The sequence below is a fragment of the Salvelinus alpinus genome, chromosome 7 (genome assembly GCF_045679555.1).
Source record: "Salvelinus alpinus chromosome 7, SLU_Salpinus.1, whole genome shotgun sequence".
NCBI classification, from domain to species: domain Eukaryota; kingdom Metazoa; phylum Chordata; class Actinopteri; order Salmoniformes; family Salmonidae; genus Salvelinus; species Salvelinus alpinus.
The window spans coordinates 12,466,212-12,485,857 of NC_092092.1; the positions used below are offsets into that span (position 1 = coordinate 12,466,212).

General features: G+C 39.8%; 1 protein-coding gene across 7 annotated transcripts in view; it reads right to left on the bottom strand.

Annotated features, from left to right (window-relative positions):
- LOC139580471 (KH domain-containing, RNA-binding, signal transduction-associated protein 2-like) overlaps positions 1 to 19,646 on the bottom strand; it is a 126,934-nt gene that overhangs the window by 72,676 nt on the left and 34,612 nt on the right. For 6 of the 7 annotated variants that reach the window (XR_011676045.1, XR_011676043.1, XR_011676044.1 and 3 more), the window contains exon 3: positions 2,692 to 2,808. The exons of the other annotated variant lie outside the window; for it this stretch is intronic. Coding sequence is in view for 2 of the 6 variants with exons in the window: in XM_071409205.1 (XP_071265306.1) it covers positions 2,692 to 2,808 (117 nt within the window). In the remaining 4 variants the exon portion in view is untranslated. The remainder of the gene's footprint in view (positions 1 to 2,691; positions 2,809 to 19,646) is intronic. 7 annotated transcript variants of the gene reach the window in all.

Here is a 19,646-nt window from a genome sequence, read left to right on the forward strand (position 1 = left end):
TGAAACATATTCAAGAAAACTATTGTAGCTGATATTTTCAAGTTTTCTGTATCCATTTGAAAAGACTTACTCAGTCAGACTGCATATTCATCAGACATAACAACACAGTGGTCTCTGTTGAAATCAAATTAGTTTGTATTACATGACTCAAACAAGGGTCAGCTGGATTGTCTGAAATTCCCCAAGAGAATTATTTATGCAAATATATGCATGCTCAAATATTCACCTTGAGAATCAGTACACCTCTGTTGTACACACGGTATGAAGTTTTCAAAAATAAACTGATCTGGAGACATACCAATTGATACTGGATCTGTTCTGGGTAATATATGCAAAAATATGCAAGTGCAGCCTCAATAATCAAATTAAATATGAAATAAAAATGTCTGTGAAGTTCTGTTGTGGAGCTGAAATGATCTTACAACCAAGCAAAACCAACATGTTTATACACAGGGACTGATGATTGTGGAGATGTTATGCCTTGATGTTATCTTTAACAATCTACTCTTCGCATGCATCAATGCAGACTTGAGTCGGAGAGATGTCAAACTGTTTAGAATTAATGCAAGGGAGCAGCATCTTCTTTGAATACATAAATCAGTGTTCAAATCAAGTCTCAAGAACAGTAAACATTGTGTATGTTGACATTTTAGGGTGAACTACTGCATGGCAAGCTTTCCTGAGCCCTGCCATGGAAAAACCACCCGAAAAATGCAGATCAAGGCTGTCAATTTCGATTGTGGTCAAAACGATGGATCAAGTCCAAGATAATCATCAGAGTATTCATACATGATCCTATTGTTGGAGTTGATGTGAAAGAAATATGTTGCAAGAGTGTTTACATTGCAATATGAGCATATCAGATGTGAGCTTTTCGCAATCCAATTCACCTCCTTCCCTCAGACTTTCTATTCACGCTCACTTCATATAAAGTCAATTGTAAACGTGTCTGCAAGGTTATTGCAATGTTGTGCTCACAAAGAAGGGACATTTGATTTAGTTCCAAAAAGAGCAAAACATGTTTACTCAAAGGCATCATCATTGCCTTGCTACAATGTCAATTGTTCACCACTGAAAATAGTAACAACGGGTGTATTGTTTTATAGGCATGTTTACTGTGTGCATATCCATGGTGATACAGACGGTCGTCTACACAAGACGTAAGAAAATGTGAAACGTAACAAATACAGGAGATAACTCTATGACGCGCTTGTACAGTATGTCTCAAATAACAGACAATCTAAATGAAGGCAACCTCTCATAAAATGCGTTTGACTATTATACATTCTCTAAATACCAAATGCTAGTATATAAGGGGGCAACATTCACTAAATGTAAAACGTTTACAGGTTCAATACTCAGTAGAAAGACGTTTTTGCTCAATAACTCTGACAGCTACCAGAATGAAAGTGTCTACTGTGTATGTAGGGTGTTAGAGAACATAGTTCTCCTTTTCCATCACTGAGGTTGTACAGATCAGTAGGTATTTTATCATCTTCTATAGATGTGTGTATTCATGTGTCCAGGTCTAACAATAGCTGTGTAACATTATACAGCAGCAGTACACTGGGACCTACTGAAGCTCCAGTAATGTCCTGAGTGAGCTACTTGGACCACCCAGACCTTTGTTCTCTAGGCCGGTGTTGATCCTCAGATGAGGCTGGTTTCAGGGGACCACGAGTCAGTGAGAATGAATAGCCTGGCTGGGAAGCAAAATGCTCTCTATACGTAAAGCCCTATTACATTTATCTTGGCTACAGTAGCGTTAACATACAGACATACTGTGGCACAGTTACTTTCCTCTTTTTGTATTTGAATGCATTTAAGGTTGACCTTTCAATTAAACATTTTGTGCATCAGGCTAGCATTTGACAAAATACCGGGATATACTGTATGAAACGAATGTCATTGAACCTCATTCAGAAAATTCTAAAGATGTTTTTGTTTTTTTACCCCCCTTTTACTCCCCAATTTTTGTGGTATCCAATTGGTAGTTACAGTCTTGTCTCATCGCTGCACCTCCCGTACGGCCTCAGGAGAGGCGAAGGTCGAGAGCCCCGTGTTCTCCGAAACACAACCCAACCAAGCCGCACTGCTTCTTGACACAATGCCCGCTTAACCCGGAAGCCAGCCACACCAACGTGTTGGAGGAAACACTGAACACCTGGTGACCAGTCAGTGTGCATGCGCCTGGCCCGCCACAGGAGTCACTAGAGAACTATGGGCAAGGACATCCCTGCCGGCCAAACCCTCTCCTAATCTGGACGACGCTGGGCCAATTGTGCACCGCCCCATGGGTCTCCGAATCACGGCCGGCTGCGACAGAGCCTGGACTCGAACCAGAATCTCTAGACCACTACGCCACTCGGGAGGCCAAAGATGTTCGTTCTTACCCTTTTTGACCATGAGAAAATAGCAGAAATGTAATACATGTTTGGAATATGTTTGTTTTATATGATTGTGTTTTGTTTTTCTTTTCTTTTTTCTTTGTTTTTCCTATTTGTTTATTGCATTTTGTATTTGTACTTGATGCCTGTATTTTTGTATTCTGCATGGCTTAGTTGAAAAAGAGACATTGGTCTGAAAAACAAACCCAAAAAGCTTTTCTACATCATACAGTAGGTATTTAACTGAAGGTGAAAACATACAGACAGTCAGTGACTACATTCCAAGGAGGTGTTGTCATCATACCTTTCCTTTGTCCCTCATGGAGCCTTTTCCGAGGATGGACATCTTTGCTCCTGTTTCTTCTTGTAATCTTTTCATGGAATTGCCCCGTGGACCCAACAGCTTCCCAACAAAATTAAACTGCAACAGAGGAGAGGAAAAGCAATGTTTCTAAAACAGCTTCCTTGACAGTTTTCAATTATATACCTATTATATACTGAAGTAAATGGAAATTAGGTTACATACTGCAAGGGAAAAAAAGATTAGAGAAAAATATAGATTACAGTTGGCTAACAATCAACCTTTTTTTAAAAACCTCTTGAGGATTAGCCCCTTTTTTCAATTTTCGCCTAAAATGACATACCCAAATCTAACTGCCTGTAGCTCAGGCCCTGATGCAAGGATATGCATATTCTTGGTACCATTTGAAAGGAAACACGTTGAAGTTTATGGAAATGTGAAAAGAATGTAGTAGAATATAACACAATAGATCTGGTAAAAGATAATACAAAGAAAGAAAACAACTGTTCTTTTGTATTTTTTTTGTACCATCATGTTTGAAATGCAAGAGAAAGGCCATACTGTATTATTCCAGCCCAGGTGCAATTTAGATGTTGGCCACTAGATGGCATCAGTGTATGTGCAAAGTTTTAGACTGATCCAATGAACCATTGCATTGCTGTCTAAATTGTGTATCAAGACTGCCCAAATGAGCCAAATTTGTTTATGAATAACTTTTCACGTTCAAAATTGTGCACTCTCCTCCAACAATAGCATGGTATTCTTTCACTGTAATAGCTACTGTAAATTGGACAGTGCAGTTAGATTAACAAGAATTTAAGCTTTCTGCCTATATCAGATATGTCTATGTCCTGGGAAATGTTCTTGTTACTTACAACCTCATGCTAATCGCATTAGCCTACGTTAGCTCAACCGTCCCGTGGAAGGGACACCGATCCCGAAGAAGTTTTTTAACAATTGCTGAATGAAACAAAAAAAGACATGGAAAAAACTGCAACAATTCAACAATGTTCAGTCATGTGTGCTGCACAATACCCATGTGAATGGGTCTTAAACCTCTTGAAGCTAGGGGGCAGAATTTTTATGTTTGGAAAAATAACGTTCCCATTGTAAGCTGCCTATTTCTCAGGTCCAGATGCTAAAATATGCATATAATTGACAGAGTAGGATAGAAAACACTCAAAAGTTTCCAAAACTGTCAAAATATTGTCTGTGAGTATAACAGAACTGATTTTGCAGGCGAAAACCTGAGGAAATCCAACCCGGAAGTGACTTCTATTTTGAAAAATCACTGTTCCATTGCCTGCTTTTCGTCCATTTAAAGGGATATCAACCAGAATCCCTTTCCTGTGGCTTCCTCAGGGTGTGAACAGTATTTAGACATAGTTTCAAGCTTTTATTCTGAAAAATGAGCGAGATTTATCAAAACGCGTCAGTGGATACACGGATGTCCCTCCATTAGTTGTAGCTCGTTGCTCGACATTTTCTTTCTCTCCAGTATTGAATAGTTTACTGTCCGGTTAAAATATTATCGATTATTGATGTTAAAAACAACCTGAGGATTGATTATTAAAAACGTTTGACATGTTTTTACGACCTTTACGGATACTATATGGAATTTTCGTCAAGCCTTAATGACTTGCCTAAGGCTGTGAAATACTGAACATAACGCGCCAAACAAATGGAGTTTTTTTAATATAAAAAAAATCTTTATCGAACAAAAGGAACATTTATTGTGTAACTGGGAGTCTCGTGAGTGCAAATATCCGAAGATCATCAAAGTTAAGCGATTCATTTTATTGCTTTTCTGGCTTTCGTGACCAATCTACATGGCTGCTAGGTGTTCTTAATGTTTTGTCTAGTCATCGATAAACTCACAAACGCTTGGATTGCTTTCGCTGTAAAGCATATTTTCAAAATCTGACACGACAGGTGGATTAACAACAAGCTAAGCTGTGTTTTGCTATATTGCACTTGTGATTTCATGATTATAAATATATTTAGCAATTTTTTTTGTATTTGGCGCTCTGCAATTCAGCAGTTGGTTACGAAAATGATACCGCTAAAGGGATCCGTGCGTCAATAATTAATCTCATCTGAGGTATAACAGCCTTTGTGTCCCAAATGGCACCTCATTCCCTTTATAGTGCACTAGTTTTGACCAGGGTCCATAGGGTAGTGCACTATATATGAAATATGGTTAATATTTGAGACACAGACAGTTATCAGCTCCATCCCTTAGTTAAACCGCTGAGGCTTAGTCAGTCATGTCTTATTATTGCTCAGGGTCATCAATGTTGTACGGAGAGGAAATAAAACACATGCACCAACCAATACAATTCCTGGGAATGATCCAGAGGTCAGAGCCAGGAAAGTGAGAAATAACGATTTACTTCCCATTGGGAAATCAAGGAATCACTATCCAAATGAGGAACTATCAAACGCCTGCCTTCAGGCACTGGCTAACAGAACTCATCTCACAGACGGTAGACTTGCTGTTGGACAAAAAACTAGCCCTCAGGATATTACTGTAACTGTCTTTTTTCTTTGTCACTGTTGGAGATTGGCAGTGACCACAATGGTGACCCTCAACATCATAATAGAAGTAATTTAGTTGAGTCATTTGCTAATGGAAAAGTAATTATTCTCGGACTATTCATTCAATAAAACCACAATCAGAACACCAATTTGAAACACCCCATGGGTTATTAAGTCATTTAGATTTACAACTGCCATCCCCAAAAATCCTGTTGAGGTCTCTCCCGTTGTTCTCATTTCTCGACCACTCCGCCAACATTTTCAAATGAATGACTTGACCTTCAAATGTTTGTTGTGACCAGCTGATAACTCAACCTCCTCCAGAGCTGAACAGTTGGTCAACTACCCATCTAGACATCTCCTGCCCTGGCCTCACAAATTACTATAACCTATTCATAACATTACACAAGGACCCCCCTCCCCCTCCACTGAGGCTCTATAGCCTATTCAGCCACTAGGAGCCATGGTCAACTGTTTTCTGTATTGCAGCTGCAAACTGGCGGATACCGAAGTGGCACATGACTGCGTACTCAGCTTATCTTATCTCTGACATCATGAAGGACCACATGAAAAGCAGAAGGATTTGGTTCGGAGAAGTCCAACATACATCGCCAACAGAGCTCCACTCTACCTCCATCCATCTCTTCTTTCTGAGGTGATTGAGTTGAGCATTGGGTATTCACTGGGTATTCTGTCTTCTCTAGGGCTGCTTTGACAGGAATATCCTACAGCTGGCTGGGAGCCCTGGAGCAGATGGTCGCCACAACTACAGTGAGAAGTAGCTCGCTGGGCGGCAGCAGAACAGTGGCCTGTTCTCATTACGCTAATGAATGTCTGGAGCCACTCTTAGGCTCCGTGGTGGGCAATTTCGGCTTTAGAAGGGGGCATGGTTCAGTGTTAAATGAGGTTTGAAATGATGCAAGCCATCCCCTGCAGCCCCAACACCGATAAGGCTGAGGATGTTAGAAACTGGGTGTGTTGCTAAAGCAGCAAATTTGTATGGGGATTTTTTGTTTTTTTTACTTATGGAAATTACGCAGGCACTAATCTAAAAAAATAATGGGAAGATTGTGTTTATATCAAGAGTATGACTATGATTTTATGCACAAAGGATGTGAGGTTTGTTGATGCAGATAAACAAAAACAAGTATTATGTCTACTTTCTAGTACTGACTCGTTACAAATCCTGTGTTCAAATCCTGTGTTCAAATCCTGTGTTCAAATCCTGTGTTCAAATCCTGTGTTCAAATCCTGTGTTCAAATCCTGTGTTCAAATCCTGTGTTCAAAATGATAAATACCAAGTAATAGGGCCACAGCAGTTGGCCTGAGCTCCTTTAAAGAGGAGCTGAACCAAAAAAAACAACTTATCTGGTTGAAAATGGCTTATGTGGCATCGATGCTAGTCAGAAACATTGATTCTAGTGCCAGAATTTACTACAAAGTGTAAATAGAATAATTTTGGGCATAAAGTCAGTTTCTTACAAAACAGAGATTTGCGAGATTTAGGCAAATATCTGACGTTCCTAAATCATTGGATATTTGAGGGTTGGGTTTTGATTTCAATCATGCTCAGTCATGCCCACTTGCCCACTATCACGGGATGGTAACGCCTAGGGGGAATGGTCATGCATGGAGAAACAGCTGCACTGAGTGCGCTCTATCCAATAGTAGCAGCAGAATCAACCTACAGACAGACCTGCCCAATAGCATGCAGCGCCACTGACTTTACATGAGACAACATACAGATGTAGAATCTTAATTTGAGACGGTTTGCTACAGAAAGTTAATAATCTTGCAGCAACAGGACAATAATTATTATGTGGATTATAATTGTAGGTGGACATTTTTGTATGGGTTGATACTTTTTTTTGTAAGGGAAAATCAAATCAAATCAATTTCAGACTTAGTTTTTATTAAGGGCTTGGTGGCCATTCATCACAAATTATGGTGGCTTTACAGTTAAATGTTTATTTTTATTTAACTAGGCAAGTCAGTTAAGAACACATTCTTATTTTCAATGACAGCCTAGGAACAGTGGGTTAACTGCCTTGTTCAGGGGCAGAACAACAGATTTTTACCTTGTCAGTTCGGGGATTTGATCTTGCAATCATTTTGGTTACGAGTCCAACGCTCCAGGTAGCCTAGTGGTTAGATGCTTATTACGAGCCCATTTCCAACAATGCAGGGTTAAAAAAGTAAGACAAATATTTGCTAAATAAAAAGGAAATTCTAACGCAATCAAAACAATATCGAGGCTATATACAAGGAGTACCGGAACCGAGTCAATGTGCAGGAGGTAGTTGGGGTAGTTGAGGTCGTTGAGGCAATAGAGTATGTACATGTGGGTAGGGGTAAAGTTGACTAGGCAATCAGGATGTGTTGCATCTACACTCTCTGAAAAATTGGGTTCCAAAGGGGTTCCTCGGGTGTCCCCATAGGATAGCCCTTTTTAGTCCCCGGTAGAACCTTTTTTGGTTCTAAGTGGAACCCTCTGTGGCAAGGGTTCTATATGGAACGCAAAAGAGTTCTACATGGAACAAAAAAGTGTTCTCAAAGGGTTCTCCTATGGGGACATCCGAAGAACCCTTTTAGGTTCTAGACAGCACCTTTATTTCTAAGAGTGTACAGCTCAGGTCAGTCATGCTCCTGTGAATCTGAGTACCTGTGGATGTGTGAGTAAATTACTTTTTACACATGAGTCTCTGTGACAGAGAACTACTCCCTTGCTCCGAGGGCATATGTTTTCTTGAAGTGGGTGACATTTCTTCTTCTTCTAAATGTTTTTACAGACGGTACGCTGCAAACCAGTTTGACCACTCAACTCGAATCAGGCCCATTTCCTGTCAAATCTATTATAATCCATTTACTAAACCACAGACTGAAGAGGAAGCGAGACATCCCAGTCCCTCATTTTTTTTTTGTTCACATACAGTCAATGAACCAAGCAGACCAGACCCAGCTGCTATCGCATTGGTGCCTATGGAAGAACCCCCCCCCCCCCCCATCTTCATCTTCATCTTCATTCATCCAAAATGTTTTGATTGACAATCCTATGTCTCCTTGCTAATACACCACTTACATTTAGTTTTGTAATTTAACCAGTAGAATGTCTGCATGCTCTTCATCTAACACAAATGTGAATATTTCAAGTGTCATGTTGCAAGTTTAAAATTGCCCATAGATCCTGGATTGAGATGTATGCTCTCACATCAACAGATGTTCTTTGTGAGAAGTCACTGACGTGACCTTTAAACACACTTGAAATATGAAGAAAATAATCAGTGACATAACCGAGACAATCACTACTAGCTAGAGCACATCTCCTTAGAGACGAGCCCTGAGATTTCAATAAAACAAAAGGTGAGACGTCCTCAATAAACACTGTGGCAACCTTCCCACTGAATGTCACACTGAACGGAAACGGCTGCAAATGACTGTCTTGTCATGCAGCTCACAAAGGAGGTTTACATGGCTGTAATCTATTGAGCCTCTCGCACAGCACATTTGTCTTCCGACTTCAGTGCTTCACACTTGGACTATTTGAAATGCATTATTCTCTTTCCTGCAGTCAACTGGTCTAGTGGTCTAATGGGTGGAATGGTATTCATATTTTTCATAATTTCGTAATTAATAACGGTTTTATTTAATTTTTATGCAGAAATTCCAGTGTTTCTATGTCAAAAAGTTTTGTTATATTTCATTCTTCTGTGATGCACTTACAGTGTAATATAACCATGTGTGAGGTGTATACTTTTGTTCCAAAGTAGATTTGTTTAACACTACCAAGAATCACTCTGGTTTAGCTCACTGCAGTAAATTGCTGTCCTTGCCTTTAGTGCATTTGCTGCTCTCTGAATAGCTGTTCTATGTTGTTGTTCATTGCCCATGTTTACAGCTGGATTAATGCAAATTATGCTTTCTGTGTAGACTACAAATTGTTTAGAGCAGAAGACGCCCGTCAACAATTTCCCCCCCATTTTTTTCACTTAACATGTGGCGGCATCTCGCCTGTGAATTGGTTGATGTTTAAAATGGCATTATCCTTTAGCAAAAGAGATGTTTACCTCGTATTACAACAATATAGTGGTTAATCTTAATGTATTGTTGAATGAATTCACTGCAATGCTGATGGTAATGTTACGAAGGAGTCATTGATATTCAGAATCCTCTTTGCCTATTCAAGAAGCAAAGGTTTGAAATAGGCCTCTTCTTAAAGCTGGAATTGTCCTCCAGCAATTTTTTGAACTTTTACTGTTTGAAAAGCAATATCACAAGTATAAATACAGTAAAGTACACACACACTAAAGGCCCCCCAAAAATATGTTTTGATCAAACTATATTTTTTTAGACACAACTGCAAACTTAATGGAGTGGGGCATTCAAGGATTTGGTCTGATGGGATTCTGTGATGTCACCGGCCTTCCCCTTTGCCTGAAGAACAATAGAGGAGCAATAGAGAACACAATAGGAAAGGCCCATCCCCCCACTGCCATGTCATGACTTACCTGAACCACCTATTGAGATGTGCCTTTTGTTAAGTAAAACAGGTGTTAAATGAGGTGAAAGGAGACTGGAGTATAATTTTAATCCGTTTGCGGTATTACAATAACAAAAACATTACTGTAAACAACGAACACAGTTTTTCCCCCTCTGACATCATTGCATGCGCAATAGAAAAGCACAATATGTACTGCAATTTTTTTTACCATGCTTTCGTGGCGCTCCTCAGCTCGGCAACAAAGACAATAATAACAGGGGTGGGGCAGCCAGTGGCGCTGTTTCCCCCTACTGCAAATTCCATCTTTAAGAAACTACAATAAAAAATGGAAATCCTATGAAGCACTTGACAGATCAAGGCAACATTAGAGTAACATTAGAGAGTACTGTCCTTGGAGGAGGCTCTTTTAAAGACAGCTAAAACGGTCATTACACTCCTTAAAGACAGTTAAAACTGTCATTACGCTCCTTAAAGACAGTTAAAACTGTCATTACACTCCATAAAGACAGTTAAAACTGTCATTACGCTCCTTAAAGACAGTTAAAACTGTCATTACACTCCTTAAAGACAGTTAAAACTGTCATTACGCTCCTTAAAGACAGCTAAAACTGTCTTTATGCTCAGCTGAAGGATGTTTTTTTAAATACAGTTAAAACTGTCATTACGCTCCTTAAAGACAGCTAAAACTGTCATTACGCTCAGTTGGAGAGCAAAGAGGAGAGTCAGACTACAACAGGAAAATGATCCCGTAAAAGGGATCTGTAGCATAGAGAAGTTAAAGACAGCTAAAACGGTCATTACGCTCCTTAAAGACAGTTAAAACTGTCATTACGCTCCTTAAAGACAGCTAAAACTGTCTTTATGCTCAGCTGAAGGATGTTTTTTTAAATACAGCTAAAACGGTCATTACGCTCCTTAAAGACAGCTAAAACTGTCATTACGCTCAGTTGGAGAGCAAAGAGGAGAGTCAGACTACAACACACTTAGGCTACAATACACATAAACAACACAATTTCACACAACATACCAGCAGACAATTGGAGGTGTAATCCTAATGTAGGATTACACCTCAAAAAAGGAGTTCCTCTTTGATGGATTTCAGGTGTGTGTTTGTGCACTGCACCCTAGCCCCCCATTCCAGTGTTGTGAGGACAAATGAGATCTGCAGATGGTCTGAGACAGTCAGAAAGTCCCTGCTTGTTTAGCCAGCTGTGCTATTGGGTGAACCCAGTTCTGGCCTGATAGGGGGATTATAGCCTGAGGCGGAGGTCTGTCTGCCTGCCTGCACTTTAATGGTTGAGGGATGACTGGGCGTCAGTGGACAGCGGCATTAGTTCCACAGAGCTTAGACACTGGCAGAGAGAGAAAGAGAGAGAGAGAGAGAGAGAGAGAGAGAGAGAGAGAGAGAGATACTTTGCACATCGTTACACCACCGTACATAGCCATAATATGACATTTGGAATGTCTCTATTCCTTAAGAACTTTTGTGAGTGTAAGGTTTACTCTTCAGAGAGAGAGAGAGAGAGAGAGAGAGAGAGAGAGAGAGAGAGAGAGAGAGAGAGAGAGAGAGAGAGAGAGAGAGAGAGAGAGAGAGAGAGCTGAGACTATAGGGCTAATGATCGTTCAGGAAGAAATGTCTTGGGTTTGGGGAATGGATGAAATGTACTTTATTTGTTTTCAACCTGAACTTGGAAAAAATATGGAAAAAACGAAACAATCAATCATGTGTGTGTGTTTGTGTGGTTTAACATTCAGTGGATGCTATGTTTTCTCACATTGTTCCCCAATGAAACAGGGATGTAAAGACACAGCCACAGCAGGAACAAGTTTGTGATGAATCTGTTGCATTAACATACAGGGGGCCATCAGCACAGATATAGACACCCTTGGTACAGGGGGCCAGCAGCACAGATATAGTCATGGAGCCTTGGCACAGGGGGCCAGCAGCACAGATATAGTCATGGAGCCTTGGCACAGGGGGCCAGCAGCACAGATATTGTGTAAACAAACAGGACATTAGGACTGCTTCCTGTGAAGGAGAATAGCTGACAGGTTATTAAAGCCATTATCCCTACAAATGAGACTACAACCCCACAGTGAACGCTGCTGCCTCCCGGTCTGACTGGACTAAATTCATCTGGACCGTGAAACAGAGTCAAGCGTGACAGTCTTACGCTCTCTAAGATCAGCAGTCAGTCACACAGTTTTCTGAAGGAGAAATAAAAAAACACGATGATGAAATGTGTGTCTATAACTTGTTGTTCTATCTCAACATTTGCGTATATTTGCTGGTTCTTTGTAGGGTTCCAAAGGGAGGGTATATTACTGGAAACCTTCGAAGTTTACCAGTAAACTACCAGAATTTTCTTTCAATGATTTTATGTAATCTATCACAAGACATCTAGTGGCCCTTTGGGTACTTCAGATTATCACAGGTCTCTGTAATGATCTCTGGCCCACTGTATGGTGGATCATAAGAAATAATTGAATAAGATACATTTTATTTGAAAAATGGAATGACAAAGCTGTAAAACATTCTCCTAAATACAAACCATCAACTTACTGAATACCATTGCTGTTAAATATGAGGGTTTCTGTAACGTCTGCTTCCAACTCACACCCTCAAACATGTAGATCCCCTGAACGCAGCTCACTTCCCAGCCCACTTTCCAGCTCACACCACTGTCGCCCTTTTGGACCCCCTGGGTATGACCTTCTGCCTGCCCCTGGACCCAGCTACCTGCCTCCACCTGTGGTCCTTCGCAATAAACACCTTCTGCTCCCTGCGCTTGAAACCAGATCTCTGTCTCCCCTCGTGTTCATTACAGTTTCAGCATGAAATATCCTTTTATATATATTTTTACAAACTTGTATTTATTTTACTATGTCAATATGTACTGGTTGTCAATGTTTTGTGGTCAAACTGGTGGCAGTTGTGACAAAAGTCAGTTAATTGAACATAATGCCATTGTTGATTAGATGCTTTTTTCATGAATTAGGCTATTTTCTCTTGACCCATATGGTCTATCTACTATACACCATTGAACAATATGGACACAGATATAATACATGAACACTATATATGAATAAAAAAATAAGTTATTCAAGTATAAATTACCAAAGTTACAATGGATTGCCATAGTTTTTATTTGAAAACTTTGGTAGATTACCAGTAGCTTTGCAGCCCTAGTTCTTTGACAAGCTGTTCGTATCCAGAAAGAACTGCCTGGCTACTACTAATGATTCATCCTATGCAGTGTCAAAAGATTACACTCTGCAGTGCAACCCTTCTCCTTAGATCAGAATGTTTGGGGGCGTACAAGTTTTCTGCCGGGGGCAGATGTTCAACTGAGCTAACTACAAGCTAGGAGGAAGAAGCAAACACTCAAGACCTCTGCTTTGCTCTCAGAGGAAAACAATTTATGCCTGAAGCCTCTCTGCAGCAAGCAAAAACATAGTATCACTACTTGTGTATACTATCTCATAAACAGCTTTGTGTACAACAAAGTAACCAACAGGTCTGTCTCAGCAGGTTTCCAAAGCAAAACCGAAGATACCATCTTACATCCACTTAACTTTTCCTACAATGTGTTGTAAGGTCCTATTCAGGGCCTTATCTATGTTTAACACCTTTCAACAAGGTCGGTCCTCCTTTGGGACAATGGATTTCTTTGGCAATACAATGGGATTATTCTATGTGCAAAGCGCAGATACACCGCTATGTAAAGGTCACAAGAACTGAAGACTGATAAGCCTGAATGGGTGAGGCTCACAGGACCAAATGTCATTGCATGTGTACCTGGAGGGAGACTTTTCCTTTGGAAAAAACCTCAAAGGCTCTTTAAGTCAAACAAATGACTCGGAATACTTTAAGGGCAAGAAGCTGGGGTTTTGCTTATCAGGGCACACAGGTAATGCAATTTTGAGATAATATATATGTTACATTTTTATCACTACTACCACATTTGTTTATATTGCAGGTTTATGTATTTTAAAGCTAGAATCTTTCATTGAAAAAAATGCCAAAGTGGTCATCCTGCCTCTGTTTTGGTATAAGGCTGAGGGATGGGCCTGGAGAAATGTAAACACTCTTAAATTCATAGACAGGGATATGGATGCATGGACTGACCATCCATGATATAAAATGTATAGTTTTAACCGGGTTTTGAGGATATACAGTGTTTACATTTACATTGTTTACAAACATTGGAGTAAAACAAGTTTACATTTTGAGTTCTCATGGGGTACAACCATTGAACTAAGCAGTGAGGCAGTTGTACTGTAGTCTTCAAGAATCATCATTCATTTATGTCCAAAAATGGATGTAGCCACTTTAAAGGCAACTTAAAAGCCCAAAACACATGACTGGGAATACTTCAAGGGCAAGAAGCTGGGGTTTTTGTTTATCATGTGTCATGACTGTCCACGAGAATTCAAATAGGTCAGATCAGGTTTGCAATGAATAACTTCAATCAGGAGGGAGAACTAGGGGGGATTAACAACTCACGTCTTGTTGTAAATCAAGGGGAGAAGATGCAGGTCTCTCTCTCCAAATTCGCCAAAGGAATGTGCTTTGTCTCAACAGACCTTTTTCCCGCTGAAACTCTAACACGTTCAAAAGCAACTACTGGAACAATATTTCTAACCTAAAATGTGGGGAATGGTCAGAGGCCATCTATTGAAAATTAGTGCCATTTTGTTTGTTATTTTGTGATGTCATTAACAATGTTATGAAGAAAATACTGTACCTTGGAAAGTATACCCACTACATGTACAAAGTTTCCATACTATGCATGGGGCATGTAACAAGAAAAATTCTGAAAGTGTTTTTGTTAAGAGATGGATGTGATTTGAGAAACTATAAGAGATAATTGTTTTACATTACTTTGTACAACTGACAAATCATGCCCCCGAGTGAGGTAAGAGAGCGTGTCCGCCCCTTTCCTGCAAACTGTATAAATGATGGGTAAGAAACTAAAATAGCAGACCAGAGAGACATCAAGCTGCAGCTGCATGTTTAAAGTGGTCTGAACTTTGAATATCAACACGAGGTAGATACATTAAACTCACCTACCGGACAATCACTAGTACGGCTGATTAGCTGTCATAAGTAAAGTATCTTCGAAAGCGGATTTAAGTAGGACTATCCTACTCTGCTCAAGTCATTGCATTATGCTACTCTCATCACCCCACTGGGAACTATCGACCCGGCTGGCTAGCCTATCTTCAAAGAAGCATATTCAGAAGCGAAAAGAAAGAAAATAAACTCTGTAGTTCTGTTCAGGACTACACGACAAGTCACCGGATACCGGACAACTACAAAGAAGGACAACAGTATGAAAACTGTCAGAACCATTTTGGACAATCAGAGCCTTACAAGCATGCCGTGAAAAGGCCCAACTCCCTTTCCACGGCGGCCCTGTCCACCTAGAGAGATCTGGTGAACCAAGACATTTCACGTAAATACATTCATGATTTCTCACTCAAAGTGGGTGGTGGTTCGTGTGCAAAGTATATGATTACTGTAAGTGAGAGAAGTTTCTAAATGTACAAATGTCTCTGCCCCCCCCCCCCCCCCTCTCCATCTCTTTTGTAACAAGCAGCCATGTTGTGTCATTCTGCTAGGGACCTGTTGTTAACGTATTAAGTATGTATGTTTATCCTGTGTTACCATTAATTAGCTAGTACATGAATAATTCAACCAATTTGTCTAGTATTGAATCATAAGTAAGGCTCTGGGTTTTTTTAACATGCAAGGAGGTTACGACTGTTCAGAATGATGATATGATACGAGGTTATGAGGTTATGATTAATTAGTTGATTGTTTATATGATGTGGTAGGTAAAGACCTTATAGAGTTTAATTCCGGAGATGGTAACTCTTTAAAGAACCGTTCTCGTGGTGCCCCAGATCCTGATAAGTTAATTGTTACATGATTACTTTAATCGGGTAACAATTAAACATAGTTAGTTGATTAGATAAATAACAGTCATCTGATTAATGTTAAAGTCAAGTCATGACACATGGCCAACAGTTAATGCAATTTTGAGATAATACACGTTACATTTTTCATCACTACTACAGTTTGTTAATATTGCAGGTTTTACAGCTTTTAATCTGCAGTATAATTATAATTCTCTATGCTGGAATGTTTCTTATCAGGAATATGCACTTTTAAGCCAATTATAAACCAGCCGAACAGACATGGAGAAGTATATGCAACGTGTATGACAATGAGGCTAACCGTGTCAACGTCCTAACTGAGTAACATACTAAATGGAGTTTAAACAGTGCAGGTAAGATGTCATTGTATAGGTAGCTGTGTGGTTAGTGTGGACACAGTCTGCAGCATTGTGTATGTTGAGACTTTCGTTACTGTTTTGGCTGCAGTTATCCAGGCGTGATGAGATTAATGAACTAATTCACATGGATGAATCTTGAATCTGTAGGTGAATAGCGGGATCTTGCTGTGATCAAACTGCATACAGGATGACAGTAAAACTCCACAGGTTTATTTAAGCAATAAGGCCAGACGGGGTGTGGTATATGGCCGCTGTATATTGGCCATATACCACAAACCCCCAAGGTGCCTTGTTGCTATTATAAAGTGGTTACCAGTAAAGTAGAAGAGTAGAAATACATGTTTTGTCATACCCGTGGTATACAGTCTGATATACCACGACTTTCAGACAATCAGCATTCAGGTCTCGAACCAGTCCGGTTTTTATTACAATTTTGAAACAAGGAGGAAATAGAAATGCATGTTGCTTGTCAGTGTTTTTCCTGCATTTATCTACATTTGATGAATACATTATTTCATGCATATTACGTCATACTAGGTTTGACATACAAGATTTGTGTGCTCTTCCAAACCAAAACCCTGTCTGCAGAAAACAATAAAGAATCAACCGTTTCGTGGAGAGCAGAGCACCTGAAAATCTATTCCAAGCCTCGGGGGTATTTGATGTGAATCAATTAAATCTCATTAAGACAGCGAAGGGAAATAAAAACAAACTAAATTCAAGCAATGATAGAAATAAATAATCAGCATTCAAAATGTCAATTAAGCCCAGTGAGCTGTTGATTATCATGGCAAAGGTATGCGGTGTAGACAGAGCCCCGAGCATCTGTACGTGGTGACTGTTTGTTGCATTGCAGCATTAAAGCCTAAGCTTCATCCTCCCATCTGGGCTGGAGAGAAAAGACAAATAAAAAGCACTTCACAAATGGGACGGATTGCCTCTTGGGGACCTGTAAAAAGACTGCAGATGTCATGAGAAAGTTAGAGCGGCTTTATTAGTGGAAGGTGCAGCATCAGCAAAGAAGTCAAACAAGCCTGTTATGCCTGACGCAGCTTGTAAAATGGGTGTGTTTTTTCATCATCTTCAGGGAGCGCTGTCCATATGCTTATAGATTTCAGTGAATCAATCAGGGGTAGCTAACGTGGTAATTCATTTCTCTCAAAGACCCAGACTGATGTCACTCGTAGAACAGAAAAGTGCTTCATTTGATGATTTTGGTCCGTTCACGCTCTGAAGGTTGACCGGCAAACACTGACATTATAATTGTTTCTCGCTGTTGTGCAGGAAGGTTGGGGAAAGAAATGACATACTACGTTAGCTACAAAGGCTTTTGGTTGATCACGCTGTGTATCTGATAGCTTGGCCAATCATGTGGAAGGTCTCTGAAAACAATTGGTTTGATGGTGATGCAATAAAGGTCAATACAACACAAGCTAAATCTCTCTTTCCACAGCTATTGATTGTTTTCAAAACATTCACAGTAATCTGAGAAGTGATGAGATATGAACAATCTCAACTTCCTCAGTATAGCAATTGTTGTTAGATAACTCTTCAGCAGTACATTATTTGTTGTTAGACAATTCTTCCACAGTACAACAATTGTTAGTGTTGTTAGACAACTCTTCCGTAGTACAGCAACTGTTGTTAGATAACTCTTCTGCAGTACAGTAATTATTGTGAGACAACACTTCCGCAGTACAGTAATTGTTGTTAGACAACTCTTCCGCAGTACAGTAATTGTTGTTGACAACAACAGAATCACCTTTGGCAGCGGTTACAGCTGTGAGTCTTTCTGGGTAAGACCCTAAGAGCTTTACACACCTGGATAGTACAATATTTGTACATTATTCTTTTAAAAATTCTTCAAGCTCTGTCAAGTTCGATGTTGATCATTGCTAGACAGCCATTTTCAAGTCTTGCCATAGGTTTTCAGGCCCTCTTAAGTCAAAACTGTAACTACGCCACTCCGGAACATTCAATGTTTTCTTGGTAAGCAACTCCAGTGTATTTTTGGCCTTGTGTTTTAGGTTATTGTCTTGCTGAGAGGTGCATTTATCTCCCAGTGTCTGTTGGTATGCAGACTGAACCAGGTTTCCCTCTAGGATTTGGCCTGTGCTTAGCTCTATTCCATTTATTTTTATGCTAACAAACTCCCAAATCCTTGCCAACGACAAGCATACCCATAACATGATGCAGCCAACACCATGCTTGAAAATATGAAAAGTGGTACTCAGTGATTTGCTGTGTTGGATTTTCCCCAAACATAACACTTTCTATTCAGGACATAAATGTAATTAATTTTCCACATTTTTGGCAGTTTTACTTTAGTGCCTTATTGCAAACAAGATGCATGTTTTGGAATATTTATATTCTGTACAGGCCTCCTTCTTTTCACTCTCATTTATGTTGGAATTGTGGAGTAACTACAATGTTGTTGATCCATCCTCAGTTTTTTCCTATTACAGCCATTAAACTCTTTAACTGTTTTAAAGTCACCATTGGCCTCATGGTGAAATCCCTAAGCGGTTTCCTTCCTCTCTGTCACGGCTGTCTTCCTCTTCTTCCTCTGAAGAGGTGTAGCAAGGATCAGGCCAATACGCAGCGTGGTAGGTGTCCATGTTTTAATATAGAAAACTGAACATGAACACAAATACAAAAACAATAAATGTGAACAAACCGAAACAGTCCCGTGTGGCACAAACACTGACACAGGAAACAATCACCCAAGACGAGACAAAAACACACAAACCACCCTCGTCACACCCTGACCTAACCAAAATAATAAAGAGAACAAAGATAACTAAGGCCAGGGCGTGACACTCTCCAGCAACTGAGTTAGGAAGGACGCTTGTATCATTGTAGTGACTGGCTGTATTGATTTACCAAATGTAATCTACAACTTCACCATGCTCAGAGGGATATTCAATGTCTGCTGTTTTATTTTTACCTACAGATTCAACCACAAAGACCAAGGAGGTTTTCCAAAACCTCACAAAAAAGGGGACCTATGTTTTGGAAAACCTCTTTGGTCTTTGTGGTTGAATCTGTGTTTGAAATTCACTGCTCGACTGAGGGATGTTACAGATAATTGTGTGTGTGGAGTACGGAGATGAGGTAGTCATTCAAAAATCATGTTAAACACTATTATTGCACACAGAATGAGTCCATGCAACTTATTATGTGACTAGTTAAGCACGTTTTTACTCATGAACTTATTCAGGCTTGCCATAACAAAGGGGTTGAATGCTTTTCGAATCAAGACATTTCAGCTTTTCATCTTTAATTAATCAGTAAATATGTCTAAGAACATAATTCCACTTTGACATTATGGGGTATTGTTTGCAGGCCAGTGACACAACATCTCAATTCAGCCTGTAACAAAATGAAATGTGTAAAAAGTAAAAAGGTGTGAATAATTTCTGAAGGCACTGTATGTGACTGTATCCATCAGGGTGGTGTATGCATTCTAACATGAACAAAATAAGTAATGGGGAATGTTTGAACAATTCTTTCAACACGACACAGCTGATGAAACTATGGCTGCGTTTAGACAGGCTGCCCAATTCTGATATTTTTTTCACTAAATGTTCTTTTTACATATCAGATCAGTGAAAAGATC